Raw genomic sequence first — 17,977 nt, forward strand, 5'->3', positions numbered from 1 at the left:
TTTGGACTTTGTGCAGTCCCTAAGAGTTGAGAGGGACTCCTTAGGCTGCTGAGGGTGACTCTGGGAGGAGATGTGCCTCCTGCTTGCCCCCAGGAACGCTCATTTCATGGCCAATCCTCCAGTCTTCCTTAGACTGTCCGTGCTGAAAGCATCCTGCCCTCACTGCTTTCCCCAACACCAAGCTCCTAAAGCTTCAACGTGTTAAGACATTTGTGAGGGGCAGCTCTTCCTCTGCGGGGACCATGCCTTCCAGGGTGCGCTTCCTGGAGCTGACTACCCAAACCTCAAGTCTTTCTAGACTGTCCCATCTAAAACAGCGCTGCACTCTTTACCTACCATTTCCATTATTTCAAATCACCAGCTCAACTTCGGTCTCCGTAGACTCTAAAGCAGGGAGTACACTTCACGTGTTATCTATCCCTACCACCCTCAAAACAGCCCGGCAACGCAGTGGTCACCAGAACCAAACCAAACGAAACCAAAACAAAAACAAACCCCCACCCGAACGGATTTACTGCGTTCTCATCAACTGCAGCACCGCACAGTGAGATCCTCTCACAAAGGCACAGCATACAAAAGCAAATCGCCCAAACAGGCACGGCCGTCGGGCTGCCTTCGGGCCATTCGGTACCAGCTCGCGCCAGAAGCCGTCGAAGCTTCGGCCGCGCGCGACCAGCGGGAAAAGCAAACCCGGAGGCGCGGCTCCGCAGCGTTCGGCTGAGCACCGCCTGTAGGGCAGGGCTTGTTTTTACCCGACGGCCTGGGGCCGGGCCGCGGCTCCCGCTGCAAACTGGACGCGCCGCCGGCGCCGAGCAGCGAGCGAGCCCGTCAGCCATTTGCCGAGTCTCTCTGGTAACTCCGCCAGGAAGCACACGCAGAAAAAAAAAAGCGGGGAGGAGGCGGGTCTGCGCCCGGGCCTCCGTCCGGGAGCCACACCCTCCGGGGTCGCCACCTCCAGCGCTAACAAAACGCAGAGCGGAACTCTAACCGCCGGCGGCGAAAGCGCGCACTGGAGCGCCAATGAGCGCGGCTGGAGGCGCTCCGGACGCCGCACGCCCAACCAGGACGGGCCGGGGCTCGCTCCCTCTACTTTTTCATTGGCCAGAGTGTCTTCCTGCCCCCTAATTGGCTTTTTGTATGGGTACTTCTGATTGGCTCCTCCGGCTGGGGCGGAGGGCCGAGGTTTTGGAAATTGTTCATCTTGGATTGGCGCATTTGAGCCCCTAAGGAAGGGGGCTTGTCCCAGCCCCTCCCTGTCCCATCTCCCGACCCGTACGCTCCCACCCCTTCAACTCGCGAGTATGAAGGTTTAAAAAGAATTAAAAAAAAAAAGAAGAAGAAGAAGAGGGCGTGAGCGAGGCTCCTGCGCGCCAGCCCGGCCCCCTGCGCAGCGCGCGCCTCTGCGAGGACCCGCGCGAGCTGCCCGTGCCTCTGCCTGCGCTGTTTAAACTGCAGAACCCGTTAGGCCCCGGGGGCGAACTACCGTTCCAGCTGGTTCCGGAGCCGAGCGTGCCGGGGGCGAGGGGCGGTCTCGCGGCGGCTCGCGCCTTCCGCGTCTCTGCAGCGTGGCGAGGAGAACCGGCACTTTCCGAGGACGCCACCTCCAGCCGCGACGCTGGCGCGGGCGGGGGTTCACTCGCGGGGGTCCTGAGACTGAGGAAAACGCGCCAAGTTCCCCCTCGGTGGCCGAGCGGGGACCCTGCGGCTCGGGAGCGCCGCCACCGCCGTGCGCCCGCCCGTAGCCTTCGCGGCCGGGCTGCGCCGGGGATGTAGTGGGGCCGCGGCGGGCAGGACCGAGCGGCGGCCCGGCTCCCGCTCGGCGGACGAATGGTCACTCCCGCGCGGGAGGCACCCACCAGCGATCCCTCTCCCGGGACGGCGGCGGGGCTCACCTGTCGCGCCCGCACTCTGCCCGGCTGGTCTCCCCGGCGGCGGCGCCGCGGACTCGCTCAGGGCCATGACCGGGTAAGGAGGGTCGGGGGTTCGGGGCCCGCGGCTGCGGGGCAGGTGCGGACCGTGGGGAGGCCCCTCAGGCCCGGGCTGCGCTGCGGGGGGACGGACGGACGGACGGTCGGACGGACGGCGGGCGGGCGGGCGGCGACCCCGGGGCGGCCACCCGGCAGCTTGTGCCCCTCTGCCTCTCGTAACGGGAGCGCCGGCCGGGAGGAGAGGTGTTTGCGATCGCTGGGTCCTGGGTCGGGGTTTGCGAAATGTTACCGCGCGTTTTCTTAGAGTTTCCCCACAAGTGTGTACGGCGCCACGTGTCTTAACCCTGCGCCCAAGAGCTTGTCTTTATTGTTTCACATTTTTCTCGGGGGGGGGGGGAAAGTTGAACCCTGCCGTTTTACGCAGATCTGCAAAGTGATGGGACTGGGGGTTCACGGTGTCATTTGGTCAGGAAGGTTCACCGTTAAGTTCACTGTACGAAGCCTGGGTTATAGGGTTCGGGAGAGACGTTTTTGACCGAAGGCTCCTGCTCGGGAGGGGCGGCGAGGGCGTGGGGTTGGGCACCTGGGGAAGTGTCACGGTCTCGGTGACCGTCAGTGCTGGCTGCTGGTTGGCGGGAGGGGTGGCTGGCCGAGGGGACGGTCCGCTGTTTGAGCTGGCAGGTCACTTTTCCCTTCTCTCATTGGCTCCCAGGAAGACACCTTTCTCGAGTCATTAAAGCTTGGGGATCTCCGACAGTTTAGGGAAGGCTGATTTATTAGTCACAACATTAATGTCCTGTTTTTATTATCAAGTAATAGTGGCATCTTATTATTCGTCATGTTTCATGAGGAACATTAAGGGGCCAGGAGACAAAATTGAAGTTGCGGGCAGGGTGGGAAAATTTGTCATCTATCCAGTTCTTCCTGAGTTGGTTCCCAAAAAATGGTTTCACTGCAGTGTACACTGGAGTGACATGTTTAGGGGTAGAATTTGATTTTTCTTTCTTTCTTTCTTTCTTTCTTTCTTTCTTTCTTTTCTTTTCTTTTTGGTGCACCTCAATTTACTACTCAGGTACCTACCTACATTTGAAACTTACTCGTTCGTATTTTAGGGACACTGGGATAAAAGGATATTTTTCTTCTAGATGTCCCAAATGAAAAATAGACTTCTGTAAAGTATCACAAATATTGCCGCAAGCTTTTTTTCTCCCGTTTTGAAATTTTACTTTCTAACAGGGTAGAAAGGTTCTTGTTCAGTGCAATTTTAAATCACACAGTTTAGAAACTATTGGAGCTGGGTGTGGTGACTCACAGAACTTTCATACCAGCGTTAGAGAGGCCGAGGCAGGCGGATCTCTGAGTTCCAGGCCACTCTGGTTTACTATGTAAGGCATTCCAAGACAGCCAGGGCTACAGTGTGACCTTGCTTCAAAACAAAAATGGAAGGCTAAAGTATGGTAATTTTTAGTTTTTCCAACCACTGTTCCAGCTTTGTGAGTGTAGCTTCTTTCAGGTTTTTGTAACTGAAGGCCTTTCTCTGTAGTGAATTACACTTGACCCCTTTTAGAGACTGTATTGTGTATATTCATTATTGACTATAAATGGCTGTAGAAAGAAAGTTTGTAGTGTCCACTGCTACTTTGAGTTCTCAATCATCCCTGTCGTGTGTCCTCCACCTCCACCCCCAACCCCACCCCCGCCCCCGGGTTTCTCTGTGTAGTTTTGGTGCCTATCCTGGATCTCAATTTGTAGACCAGGCTGGCCTTGAACTTCCAGAGATCTACTTGGCTCTGCCTCCCGAGTGTGCTGGGATTAAAGGTGTGCTCCACCACCGCCTGGCTCATCCCTGTGTTTTTTTTTTTTTTTTTTTTTTTTAAACTTATTTATAATTAGAGATGGTTTTGTAAACCTATTTTTTATTTTCTTCTTTTTTTTTTTTAATCATTGTGTGTGTTTAAGGTCAGAGGGCACCCTTCAGAAGTTGAGTTCCAGGATCAAGCTCAAGTTGTCAGGCTTAGCAGCAAGTGCCTTTTACTCACTGGGCCATCTCACCAGCCCTGGGTTTTTACTTAATTCTATGACCTTACTGTACTCTATGTATGATTTTACTAAATGGGTATTTTGTGATATGGTCCTTAATGTATACATACTAAAGTAATAAGAATTTAGTAGTATATCTTAAAGAAAGTTAAAACAGTGTAGCTTCATTTAATTTAACCCCCAATTAAACTTGGGGGTTGCGACTTCTGGGGGTTCAAATGACCATTTCTTTCGTAGGGGGTTGCATATCAGAGATCCTGCATATCAGATATTTACATTAGTATTCTTAACAGTAGCAAAATTACAGTTATGAAATAGCAAAAACAATAATTTTATGGTTGGAGGTCAACACAGCATGAGGAACTGTATGTTTTCAAGGGTCCCAGAGTTAGGAAGGTTGAGAGCCACTAAGCAATAAACCTGTGTGAACTGTCAGGCATTAGGTTTTTAAATATGATGTCCTGATTTGTACCACCCTCTTGGTAAATTTTCCACAATTGTTAATTTTGTCACCTATACCTGATACTGAGGACTAATGAAATCTTTTTTTTGTGTGTGATTAACAGATATAATTGGTGATTACAGCTGCCTTCCATAAGTTAATTCTCGTCAACTCCTTGCAATTTTAAAAGAAAATGCCTGGTGTCATACCTAGTGAAAGTAATGGGCTTTCAAGAGGTAGTCCATCGAAGAAAAACAGACTTTCTTTGAAGTTTTTTCAGAAAAAGGAAACTAAAAGAGCTTTAGATTTCACCGATTCTCAAGAAAATGAAGAAAAAGCTTCTGAATATAGAGGATCTGAGATGTATGTATTTTATTTTAAATCTATTTCTGTACTTTATTTTGAATCAATCAAGGAACATTGTGCTTGGGTTGAAACTTCTGTACTGACTTGACAGTTCACACAGGTTAGAAGAAAATACTCATGAATTAAAGTGTCCTGGTGATTCCTCATAGGATCACATCCACAACGTTAACTTATTAGCATTAACATCAGTGTTGGGAGTGGTTGAGAGTAACTCACATTATCGACTGAAACTGTCAGTTTATGTTTGATACTTTGCAGAGGGTTTTCTTTGATTTGACAGTTACACTCCAAAACTACTCAGAAGCAGGACAGTTGCAAATTATATTGAAACTGGACTTTAAAAATGGCTTTCTAATTGCACATAAATTCTTTAGCCACTAAAAAGAAAGATAAGGAGAGAAGGAATGCATATAAAGTACAGATGAGTCCAGTCATAAAAGAGGCTATAGAGCTAATTATTTTGTATGGTGGGTAAGTGCACAGGAAATGTCGTTGATGGTAGAAGGATAAAGCAGCTCTAGGTGGAACTCATCACTTCCTAATGGCTGTCCTATAGGACCGGAAGGGTTTGAGTGGCCCTTGTAGTCTATCTAGCTGCAGGATGTTTTTATTTTAATTCATTACAATATAAAATGCTTTTTTTAAATTAAAAAATAAAGAGTAAAGGTGAATATTCCAAATTGCTGTAGCTGGAGTCTGTCGTTCAACAACTGGGCAGTCTGTTGGGTAACTAAAGTAGATTTTATCCCACGTTTTTCCAGTGATTGTTTAGAGTTAGGTCTATAGCTCAGGATCTCCTGGTTCAATCCCAAGTACCAAAGATGGAAAAGAGATGACCTATTTAAGTGAGGAGCAGCAGTGTAATTTTCCTCACAGACTTTCTTCACAAACCTTTATGAACAGGACTTTAGTATAACCTCCTTAAATAGTGTTGCTAATTATTAGCTCATTCCCAGGTTTATATTCAGAATTAAACTGATTAAAATGTCACAGTAGGTGAAGGAAACCACCCTATCAGTTCATTTACTTTGTGGGATTAACATTCTCTTAAGGGAATCATTGTAGTTTGTGGAGTAGTGATGTTTTAAAGTCTCTAATGAGGAATCTATGTTACATTTTGGATCTGTAATGATTGCTCTTAAAGTGTCACCTGACTGTGCATGCCATACCTCTGTTGTAAAACTAACCCGAGGGCAGTAGTGTTTTCACTCTAAGATGCCACTTGTTTATTTCTTTTCTTCCCGGTGTTAATAGTGACCAAGTTGTTCCTGCGGCACAGTCCTCACCAATAAACTGTGAGAAGAGGGAAAACCTGTTACCGTTTGTGGGACTGAGTAATCTCGGCAACACTTGCTATCTGAATAGTATTCTTCAGGTGAAATGAAGTTGTGTTTAATGTTTTTGAAAATTTTAGATTATTGAGTGGTTTTGTCTATACTTTACCTTTCAAACCAAATCAGGCTATAATAATACTCTATACTGCACATTACTAAACTTCTCGTGGGCTAAGAAAAAAATAAAGGTGAGATATTAAAATTGAGTAGATTAAGAAGATACCAAACCTTTTTTTTTTTTTTCCTTCTGCTTCATTCCTGGTGCTGTGTCCAGTTAAAAACTTCTGTTACTTTGTGTCCTTAAAATTTGTTTGCTTTTTTTGTCCTTGTAATCTTAATCTTCTTAATATGTCTACCTAGGTTCAGAGCTAAGAGCTACTGAGGGAACAGTGGGTTAGAATTGATGGGGTAGAGAAAGTAACTTTTGATTAAGGGTCTTAATATCTTAGTGTTAGGTGATATACATTAAAATTGCCCTACAGAAGTCATTAGTGATTCTAGGTGTATTGTTTGCTCAGTACTTAGATACTGTCTCTTTTGTAGGTGTTATACTTTTGTCCTGGTTTTAAGTCCGGAGTGAAGCACTTATTTAATATTATTTCAAGGAAGAAAGAAGCACTGAAGGATGACTCTAATCAGAAAGATAAGGTAAAAAGATAAAAAGAAAATTAATTTTAAAAGCAACATAAGCTAAGGAGAAGGCCATGCAGGTGGTGCACACCTTTAATCCCAGCACTTGGGAGGCAGACATAGGTGGATCTCTGAGGCTGAGGCCAAGTCTGGTTTTGTCTCTAACATGATTTCTTGGCCAGACGGCTATACAGTGAGACCCTGTCAACAACAAAAAACAACTCACACAAACAAGAAACTAATGGGAGGAGTTAAATTTATTTGTTAAATAAATACAAGGTTAATAGATTAATATTAATGTTAAATAAAAGGTAATAGATTCTTGAGAGTTCAGGACAGTGGTGGCAGATTATTCTGTTAATTTATAAGCTTTTCAGTATTATTGTATGTTGTCAGTATTTTTCATTCTGATAAAATAGTTTACCAGATTATTCAGTCTTGTATTTTTTCTGTTTTATTTTTATGCATTGTTTACTCATCAATGAAGTTCTACCACTGAGATATACCCCTAGCCTCAGTTGCAAATAAATATATTAAAAGAAAACTGATTAGAAAATTACTTTCCATTTAAAAGCAACTGGAAAAAACTCTAAAATGAAGAAAAAAAGTTGACTTGTATGCTTAATAGAATTTTTGTTGTACTGAAATTAAAATTAGAAGAGCTACATTGTTCAGTGAGACTAAGAAGTAAAGAGGTACTTACTTAATTTTTTTTTTCTTGATAGGGAAGCTGCAAAGAAGATCCTTTGGCAAGTTATGAACTTATATGCAGTTTACAGTCCTTAATAATTTCAGTTGAACAGCTTCAGGCTAGTTTTCTCTTAAATCCAGAGAAATATACAGATGAACTTGCTACACAGCCAAGGCGACTGCTTAACACACTCAGGTATAGCCTCTCTAACACAACTTTACAGTTGATAATAGGAATAAATGGCAAGAAAAGTGAAGCTCTGGGCTCATGGCCTTTTATATCCCAGAGGTTTTGAAAATTAATTTTTAAATATAAATGATACTAAATTAGATCAAATTTATATTAGCCTATTTATATTCTTTACTTATAGTTCTTCCTGATATGAATTAGTAAATTTTCTGTCAAAAGACTGATGTGATTTTAGGGTACTGCCCCATATGTTGATGATTCATACTTTTATTTCTGTGCTATATTGCACTCCTTAAAAAAAAAAATACAGGTATATAAACTCCACACCAAATCAGTCTCTGGTAATAAAGCCCATATATCACTAGATTACTCATTTTTGTGGTACTGAAGATTGAACTCAGGCCTTGTACATGGTAGAGCACATACTCTTACCATTGACTAGTATCCTGTAGACCCATATTGCCATTTGAAAGTGAAAATACCAGAATTCTTGAACACATGTGGTCCTAAGGATTTCAGATTAGAAACTGCAGGTCTGTATGCAGAATGTGTCATGTGTAAAAACTCCCAAGTTCTAAATACTTATTATATGTGCTTTAAAATAAACACATACATATATGTATAATAACACTGAAAAAATTTCATAATGAGACCTTACAAAAAAAAGTCTTTTTGTTTTTGAGTAGATATACGCACAGGACATTTATTTACTTTTGTTAAGAGCCATTATAAAAAGGTGGCCAGGAGCTGATTCTGGACCCTCACTTTGCATCTTTTATGACTCTATTAGGCAAGTTATTTAACCTTGTGGCATCTGTCAGTAGTAACTAGTAATAGCAGTTACTGTGAGGGACACGCACAGCATTTTTAATAAAACCTGGTATATGGTAAAAAAAAAAAAATAGCAGTAGTTATTCATAATATTTAGAAGAGGGTCACGGTATTGATAATAAAAAATACAGTAAAATTGGTTTCTACTTTTAACTGTAAATTTAAGTAAAAGGTTTCAAATTAGAATACTTAATAGATATTTAAAATAGTTGATGGAAAAATTTTATGTTACTTTACAAAACTGGGATTAGCTAAAAATGAACACTTCTATTCATAGAGAACTCAACCCTATGTATGAAGGATATCTACAGCATGATGCACAGGAAGTGCTACAGTGTATTCTGGGAAACATTCAAGAAACATGTCAACTCCTAAAAAAAGAAGAAGTGAAGAACTTGGCTGAATTATCCACTAAGGTAGAAGAACAATCTCATCAGAAAGAGGGAATGAGTGGAGTTAACAGCACGGAGATGGACAGTATGAGGAGTCTGGAGGACTTTAAGGAGAAACTCCCAAAAGGAAACTGGAAAAGAAAAAGTGACAGTGAGTCTGGTAACATGAAGAAAAAAGTTAAATTGTCCAAGGAACCCCAGTCATTGGAAGAGAACCAGAGACAAACTAGATCAAAAAGAAAAGCTACGGGTGACACAGTTGAGATTTCTAAAGTCATCCCCAAGTGTGCTTCTGAAAATGAGAGTGCTAGACCCTCTCAAAAGAAATCAAAGGTTAAAATCAACTGGCTAAAGTCTACAACTAAGCAGCCCAGCATTCTTTCTAAGTTCTGTAGTCTGGGGAAAATAACAACAAACCAGCGATCCAAAGGACAACCTAAAGAGAATGAGGATGACCTGGAAGAGGACTTAGGGAAGAAGAAGGAAAGTGAGAACACAGCTAATGGTGGTGTGCTCGAACCTCCAGGAAGCAGTGTTAAACCTGTGAATGTTAGTGAAGTTAAGCCCATAAACAAAGGTCAGTGTAGTTATTAGATTGACAAGTTTTGGGATATTAATAGCTATATTTGAGATTCTGTTTTGAGAAGGTAGTTTACCATTAGATGTCAACTGCAGTGTTTAATAAAGTGTACTTGAGTGTGTGAACATGTATTATGTAATGCTCTTGCCATTAACGTTAGGATTATTTTGCTTGATGGTTTTTAAACTAGGGAAGTTCAGTTCAGTATATTTTTAATGGAAAAGCTGTGGTATTTCTGCCCCCCCTCCCCATGTACACAGTATGACATAAACTCATAAAGGACACATTCAGTGAATCTTAATTGAGATTTTGTTTATACATGTATGCATCTTAGGGAAAAATCTGTAGTTAATATGGTTGATGATTGTACCAAAGTTCTTTTTCTTTCTCGAGGGCAGTTCTATAAGGACATGTCTTTGGGAAGCAAGTTGAAGACTAAGGATAGCAATTTCTATGTAAAAATTCTTTTGGTAGTGACTACATTTCACGAATAAGGAAGGCACTGCTTAATTAGATGTGAAAATGGGTCTTGTGTTCATTCATGATATACTTTATTTCAGTGAGAAATTGTTGAATTGGACTATACTGAAAAACAAATCTGTGTACACTTAATTTTCCTGTTTTTATTTTAGGTGCAGAACAAGTTGGTTTTGAACTCGTAGAGAAATTATTTCAAGGTCAGCTAGTATTAAGGACTCGATGTTTGGAATGTGAAAGCTTAACAGAGAGAAGAGAAGATTTTCAGGATATTAGTGTCCCGGTACAAGAAGATGAGCTTTCTAAAGTTGAGGAGAGCTCTGAAAGTAAGCAAGGGGAGGCGTTGTGGACCATGGGCTAGTTAGTTTTCTCCAGAATAGTATAGTATCCTTGGTATATAATATATAGTATAGTGTCTTGGTATGTAATATATAGCTTACCTATTTTTTATTGCACCACTTGTTAATTCCATTTATGAAGTTGTAGCATTTTAATGTAATATGTTGGAATGCAAAAATGAAATACTTTAACATTTGAGTTCTTAATATTTTGGTAACTGGGGTAATTTTAAAATGAATACTTGAGCCACTGTTGTGTGCAGATGAAAAGTGTGGAATGTCCTAAGGAATCGTGAGATGGGCTGTTCTTACCTGGAGAATACTAGAAGTTGGCTTAGACTGAGCACAGACTGGGTTGACTTGGCTTTTGCTGTCCCTAACATTTTTTTCTTTTTTCTTCTTGGCTAATGATCTTTAGAAGATATGTATGTGTACTTTAGGGTGACTGAAAGTAAAAGAAATCTCTTTAGATGTTGGGGATGGGTTATTTGAAACTGAATAATATTACTCATGGAACTTTGTTAATTTTTGACTGTCTGATAGTATGAGTGAACAATTCTGTTTTATAGTTTCTCCAGAGCCAAAAACAGAAATGAAGACCTTGAGATGGGCAATTTCACAGTTTGCTTCAGTGGAGAGAATTGTAGGGGAAGATAAATATTTTTGTGAAAATTGCCATCATTATACAGAAGCAGAGCGAAGCCTCTTATTTGATAAAATGCCTGAAGTTATCACTATCCATCTGAAGTGCTTTGCTGCTAGTGGCTTGGAGTGAGTATTGTGAATAAACAGAGGGAAATAGTAGCTGTGTTTCAGTGCTGTGTGAAGTGAAGTCATGTAAGAACCACTCTGCTCTTAGTAGGTGGGTTGTTTGGGTGTAAATACATAAATATGCTTTTGGGGACTGGTGACACAGCTCAGGTAGTGTGCTTGTCTAGCAAAGATGAGGTCCTGGATTTGATCTCGAGAACTAAAAAGAAAACAAAAAACCAAACCCCACAAAAACCCAGCACAATTCTCAGATCTATCCTTTTAAAGTCATGTAGGTGCTAGGAAGAGTATTCAGGAACTGCCTGAAGGGGAGAAAGCTTTAATATTCCTTTTTTTTTTTTTTTAAATTTCCCTTCCCATCCCCTTCTCTGAGACAGGGTTTCATTCACTGTTAGAGCAATGGTGGCCTCAACATGCAGTTGTCCTCACGCCTCAGACGCTAAAGGAATAGAGGTGTGAGCTACCAGACTCATACTTTTTTGGGGGGAGGATAATAAAGCAAACTCAGTTTTAAGGAAAATTAGGAAATCTGACTCATCTCTGAAAACTTTGGGAAATTTTATAGTTGAGAATTTGTGCAAAAGCTATTAAAAATAGATATAAAAATGGATGTTTTTGGATAATCTGTCTTTTCTGAAATGCTATTAGACACTTCATGGTTTCCATATTTATTTATTGATTTGTTTGAAATTACCATGAGAACATCCTAGTGGTCCTCAAATGTCATCAAAGAGATGTAGGGTGTTTTCTTTAGTCATTTTTAACATATATTACATGAACCAAAAATAGAATATAGAAGACTTTGGTTTTGAAAGTTTGGTCTTTTAAAAATGCTTATTTCCTAGTGTTGTAAATCTAATAAAAGAATGAAGAAAATATACTTTCCACAGAAACACCCAAATATCAGATATTTGAACTCTTTGCTTTTTAAAAAGAGGCTCCCCACTGTGTAGCCCTGGCTGGCCTGGAATTTGCTGTGTAGACCAGGTTGGCCATGAACTTGATCTACCTGCCTCTGCTTCCTAAGTGCCAGGATTAAAAGTGTGTACTACTATTATCGTAGGCTCTATTTTACTACTTTTGTGTATGAACTTTTTTCAAAATTGAGGTCTCATTCTGTCTTTGCTCATAACTAAACATTAAGGACTTAATACATGGTTTCACATTGTGTGTAAAAGTTTACATTTAAAATGTAATTACAGGAAGCCTTTTTTTCCTTCCAAAGGTTTGATTGTTATGGTGGTGGACTTTCCAAGATCAACACTCCTTTATTGACACCTCTTAAGCTGTCACTAGAAGAATGGAGTACAAAGCCGACTAATGACAGCTATGGATTATTTGCTGTTGTGATGCACAGTGGCATTACCATTAGTAGTGGGCACTATACTGCTTCTGTTAAAGTCACTGACCTTAACAGTCTAGAACTAGACAAAGGGAATTTTGTGGTTGACCAGATGTGTGAACTAGGTAAGCCAGAGCCACTGAACGAGGAGGAAGCAAGGGGGATGGCTGAAAATTACGATGATGAAGTGTCAATTAGAGTTGGTGGAAATGCCCAGCCAAGTAAAGTTTTGAACAAAAAAAATGTAGAAGCTGTTGGACTTCTTGGAGGACAAAAGAGCAAAGCAGATTATGAACTATACAACAAAGCGTCTAATCCTGATAAGGTTGCCGGGACATCGTTGGCTGAAAATAGAAATTCTGAAACTAATGATACAAATGGGACCCACGAATCCGACAGGAACAAGGAATCCAGTGACCAAGCAGGCATTAACATGAATGGATGTGAGGACAAAATTTCCTGTGTAGTGCAAAGCTTAAAGGAGTACGAGGGGAAGTGGCTGCTCTTTGATGACTCCGAAGTAAAAGTTACAGAAGAAAAGGACTTTCTGAATTCTCTGTCCCCTTCTACATCTCCTACATCTACTCCCTACTTGCTATTTTATAAGAAATTATAGTGAGCATATTTTCCTTGTGTATATATTAAACAGACCTGGACAAACATTGGTAAAGTTGATTACACCTAAGAGTCTTATCTTAGTTTATCTCTTGAAGCTATCGGATATTATTGGTCTCTCTAGGCTTTTATATAAATAGTGAGATTTTAAATACTGAAAACCATGTTAATTTTTAGAATCATTTTCCTTAGTAGAGACGAGTGACGCATAATAAGCTCCTGGGAACAAACTTGTATAGGTACTAAATGATCCAAAATGGAAGCTTGGAAGCAGTTAACACTTTTGGATTTACACGATCTTTTGTGTTTGCTTTTTAAAATAAAGTGCTTGTATTTGTATTCTCCATATTTTGGAGTAATTATCTACTTGATGTTTATAGGTCTGGCTTTTTCACCTGAGAAACAGAATCTCATTCAGTGTATTTAGTTTTATAATAGTCATGGAGCCAAATCTTTGGGCTGTATCAGAGGCACAAAGCCTAGAGTGTGTATATTCACAATGGTGTATATTTTGTGCCTTGAATAACTTTGGAAAGTGTCTCAGAAGACCTGGCAGTCCCTTCTATCTTCATAAGGATTTTATATGTATTTATGAAGATGACTCTAGTCAATCTTTTGGGCATGACTAATTTGTATCTCTTCATACTCATTCTGCACGATCTGTATATAGTACATCGACCTAGAGGTGTGACCTTTAATTTTTTTTAAAAACTGGGAGGTCAATAAAATTTAAACAGTTTAACAACCATGTATACATGTGTGATTTTTTTTTTTTTAAATGCATAACTTCTTATCAGAGTTCTCTCTTTTTTTTGTTTGTTTTTTCGAGACAGGGTTTCTATGTGTAGTTTTTTGCGCCTTTCCTGGGACTCACTTGGTAGCCGAGGCTGGCCTCGAACTCACAGAGATCCGCCTGCCTCTGCCTCCTGAGTGCTGGGATTAAAGGCGTGCAGCACCACCGCCCAGCCAGAGTTCTCTTCTTAAAGGCAAATGTGTGCATGTAAGATAGAATAATCCCAGTACTTTGCTATAAGACCACACTCAGACGGGTTGGGGATTTAGCTCAGTGGTAAGAGTGCTTGCCTAGCAAGTGCAAGGCCCTGGGTTCCATCCTCAGCTCAAAAAAAAAAGAGAGAATAATCATGCATAATTACCTTCGGTACTCAATTCTGGCAGTGGAAAGCAGAGGTTAAAAAATATTTTCAGAGGACAAACTAGTTCTTCCAAGTTGTCTTAGTTTTTTTTGCCAGAGCTGAGGACCAAACCCAGGGCCTTGCGCTTGCTAGGCAGGCGCTCTACCACTGAGCTAAATCCCCAACCCCTTGACTAAGTTTTAAGTCATTCTAAGTCACTTGGTTTAGGACTACAAGGGACACTATTGGTGTTAAGCTTTTCTTAGAAATGAGGTATATAAATGCTTTTGGAATAACATCTCATTTTGGCAAGAAAGACTGCTTATTCAACTAACATTCTCCCACAGATGGTGTGATAGAAATTAAATCCTGAGTCTCCTTGCCTTTAGTTTAGAATCACTGGTAAACCTTCAAATAACCAACTGTGCTATCAATTAGAGCTGAGGTGAGAAAGATGTTTTTAGAAAACATTGTCAGGAAATAGAACAAAATGAGTAAGAAGTCTCCATTCTTACTCATGAGAAAATAACTGGTATTTCATAACTAAATCATAATTATATAAAAATTAAAGTCCTTCGTACTCCCACTGAGATGTGAAACAGTTAAAGTAACAAGTGAGAAGTGACAGGTTTACTTAGTGTCTTTTCTCTACTGGTTATCTCCTTTACCATCCCACAGCCCACCAAAGAGGGGAAAGGATGTCATTTCAGGTGACTCAGCAGCACTCAGTTAGGGTATTATGTTTGGAACATTTAGAAAATGTGAATATTCACTGGGGTAGTTGTGCCAAGTGTGTAAAGTGTTAATTTTCTCTGTGTACCTTTTTCATATTGAAATTATAATTACTTTGATGATAGCAACTAATTTATGCATTTTGTAAAACCAAATGACTTCTCACTTAATTGGTAGAGTAAAACCAATGAAGCGCTAGCTCTGTGTTACCTTCACTGATATCAAATAGCCTTAAAGCAGCTTTCTAGTTAATGGTTCAGTCAATAAACATTTGATACATGAATTTGAGGCACAGAAATAAGTTTAAATTGCTGATTCATGAAGTTGATACTAATAAAATGATCCATAAAGATCAAGCTGCTATCATTACCATGTCACCAGTATTAGATATTTTGGTATGTAATCATTTATAGAAATTATTTTGGGGTTGGGAATTTAGCTCAGTGGTAGAGCGCTTTCCTAGCAAGCACAAGGCCCTGGGTTCGATCCTCAGCTAAAAAAAAAAAAAAAAAAAAAAAAAAAGGAATTATTTTGGTTCTTTTGTTTTTTTGGGACAGAGTTTCTCTCTGTAGCCTTGGCTGTCCTGGAATGCACTCTGTAGACCAGGCTGGCCTGGAACTCAAACAAATCCGGACTGTCTCTGCCTCCTGAATGCTGGGATTAAAGGCGTGTCCCACTACTGCCTGATTTTATGGGGATGCTGAATTAAATACTTTTTTGGTAATTCTTAACAGGTCTTTTTGGGGGGTAGTATCTATTACCATTAACTAATTTGAGGCAGTTTTGATGCCAGGTTAGAACCAGTTTTTGAACAATTCATTCTTTCCCCATTGTAATAGCGGAAAAAAAACCAAAACCCCACTCGTTAAAATTAGTGTAAACATTCACATATTTAATAGTACCTTTAAAATAAGCATTACTACATTTAAAATGGTTCCAAAATGAATGCATCTATAAATGGTAATATAAATTAAAAAATAAGAACTTAAAGTAAATAAATTTAACATTAGCTATGGTATAAATAAGTGTAAATGTGTACTGTACCTTTGAATCATTAACTTTTTTTTTTTAAGATGACAGCATGTTACCAGAAGGTTAGAAACCACAGCCGTGAGCCTCACATGTAACAGCCTGCACCTGGTAGCACATTCTTCAGGGAGCAGATCAGTGCTATTGCTTCCAGAATGATACCCAAGTCCTATGTTTCAATAGAAGATCTCATGTCCATGTTGAATACATACATGGCTCTTTTCAAATGGAGAGAACAAGTGTATATTTCAGAGTTCCATTTTTCGAAGGCTCATTCGGCTGAAGGAATCTCTGAGGAAAATAAGAGAATATAGTTAACAATTTTTAGAAGGTACCACAGCATTTTTTCATAAACATTAAAAGGGTTTTTGTTTTGTTTTTCCTTCCAGAGATACCTCAATGTTAGATGCTCATCTTACATTCTCTATCATATTCTGGTTTAGATTTCTCTACAGATTAGAAGTATGTGATAGCAGCCACTTTGCCAAATATATTATTTGTCCAAAAGGTTATTTCGATAACTACTTAAGGTGTCATGAGAGAGATTTCTGAAGTATTTGGGATTATTATGGTAAAAGGCAAGTGTCTCTTTAATCATAAACTTGAAACCAAACAAGTAGTTCTTAAACTACAAAATCTTTTATGTGGATTTATATATTACTATTTACCATGTTTGAAATTAAAATGGGAAATTTAAGTTATTTTATGAAGTAACTAATTGTTATATTTTATTTAAAAAATTTTTGCAAGGTCCAGGCATGGTGGCTCACACCTTTAATCCTAGCACTCAGGAGGCAGAGACAGGTGGATCTCTGAATTTGAGGCCAGCCAGGGCCAAAACAAATTGCAAAAACATTTAAAGAGTAGCACTCACATGATGTCTGGCATAATAGAAGGCCTAAATTCTCCAGCCTGCCTCTACATACAGTCAAGCATTTACAAGCATCTCACCCAATCTCTGGGAAAGTCCCTTCTACCCATAGGAGAGCATGAAGGTGGTCAAAGTCAAGGTCTCAGATCATATTTGACAATCAAAACAACATTCCAGGTTTTTTGTTTTGTTTTGTTTCTTCAAGACAGAGTTTCTTTGTAGCTTTGGAGCCTGTCCTGGACTAGCTCTGTAGATCAGGCTGGCTGAACTCAGAGATCCACCTGCCTTGCCTCCTGAGTGCTAGGATTACAGGCGTGTGACACCACCGCCTGGCCTCCAGGTTTTATATTTTCAGCAAAATTAAAATCCTAAAACATTTTTTTTTAATTTCCTGAATTCTAAAGACTTAAGGAGTTTAATCATGAAATGTCTCTAAATTTTCCTTCCTCATGAATTGGTTTCTTTTGCTCATCCTTCCTCATGTTAGTTAAGTAGGTGCCGTGGGAGTTTAGGAAAGGTGAAAGCAGTTACAAAGAAAATGACATTTAGCTTTACTTTTTTAGTTCCAGGAGAGAGTTTTAAAAGCTGGGTATTATTCATCAAGAAAAGAGGTTGTTAAGCTGGAGAGATGGCTTAGTGATTAAGAATGCTTTCTGCTCTTGTAGAGGGACTGAGGTTAGGTTCCCAGTACCCACAGGTGGCTCACAACCTTCTGTTAACTCCAGTTCCAGACCAGATGCCCTCTAGCCTCCAAGGGTATGTCTGCACATGGTATACAGACTCATTCTCTCTCTCTCTCTCTCTCTCTCTCTCTCTCTCTCTCTCTCTCTCTCTCTTAAAAAAGAAAAGGGTTTCCTATATCTGGGCTTGGCAATGTATACCTGGGAGGCAGATGCAGGGAAATGGTCAAAGGTCAACCTGGTTTAAACAGCAACACTCCAAAAAACTGCCACCTTCCAAACAAACCCACCAAACCAAACAACAAACTACAAATTCCTCAGAGAACCAAAAATTGCCTGTTGATATTAAGTTCAGAGGATTAGACTAAGGTTATCAAGCAGTTTAGTTGGTTTATCAGTATACTGTTTCAAAGAAAAGGGTGATAAAACAGTGCCACAGTAATCCAACAGTTAGAGAGAAATTCAATATAAAAATGTGAAAAAAGGGCAGTTTATTCTTAGCAGTTTTTGTCCAGTTTCCAGAGCTCAGGTGTACAGAATGAATGCCAGGCCTCACTGTAGGCTCT

General features: G+C 40.4%; 2 protein-coding genes across 9 annotated transcripts in view; one reads left to right on the forward strand and one right to left on the reverse strand.

The window, feature by feature from the left end:
* Window positions 1–1,284: 1,284 nt before the first annotated feature.
* Window positions 1,285–13,714, forward strand: Usp1 (ubiquitin specific peptidase 1). The gene is made up of 9 exons (XM_036178969.1): window positions 1,285–1,965; window positions 4,535–4,773; window positions 6,031–6,151; window positions 6,654–6,758; window positions 7,466–7,626; window positions 8,729–9,420; window positions 10,056–10,226; window positions 10,808–11,009; window positions 12,235–13,714. The coding sequence occupies exons 2-9, from the start codon at window positions 4,604–4,606 to the stop codon at window positions 12,965–12,967; spliced, it is 2,355 nt and encodes a 784-aa protein (XP_036034862.1). The 5' UTR covers window positions 1,285–1,965; window positions 4,535–4,603; the 3' UTR covers window positions 12,968–13,714.
* Window positions 13,715–15,688: 1,974 nt separating this feature from the next.
* The window catches only part of Dock7 (dedicator of cytokinesis 7), a 186,940-nt gene continuing 184,651 nt past the window's right edge, over window positions 15,689–17,977 (reverse strand). For 4 of the 8 annotated variants that reach the window (XM_036180182.1, XM_036180187.1, XM_036180185.1 and 1 more), the window contains one exon: window positions 15,689–16,151. In XM_036180182.1, coding sequence (XP_036036075.1) covers window positions 16,109–16,151 — 43 coding nt within the window. In that variant the 3' untranslated portion in view covers window positions 15,689–16,108. The remainder of the gene's footprint in view (window positions 16,152–17,977) is intronic. The other 4 variants (XM_036180184.1, XM_036180181.1, XM_036180180.1 and 1 more) reach the window with 2 other exon arrangements.

Source organism: Onychomys torridus, chromosome 2, assembly GCF_903995425.1.
Source record: "Onychomys torridus chromosome 2, mOncTor1.1, whole genome shotgun sequence".
NCBI classification, from domain to species: Eukaryota; Metazoa; Chordata; class Mammalia; order Rodentia; family Cricetidae; genus Onychomys; species Onychomys torridus.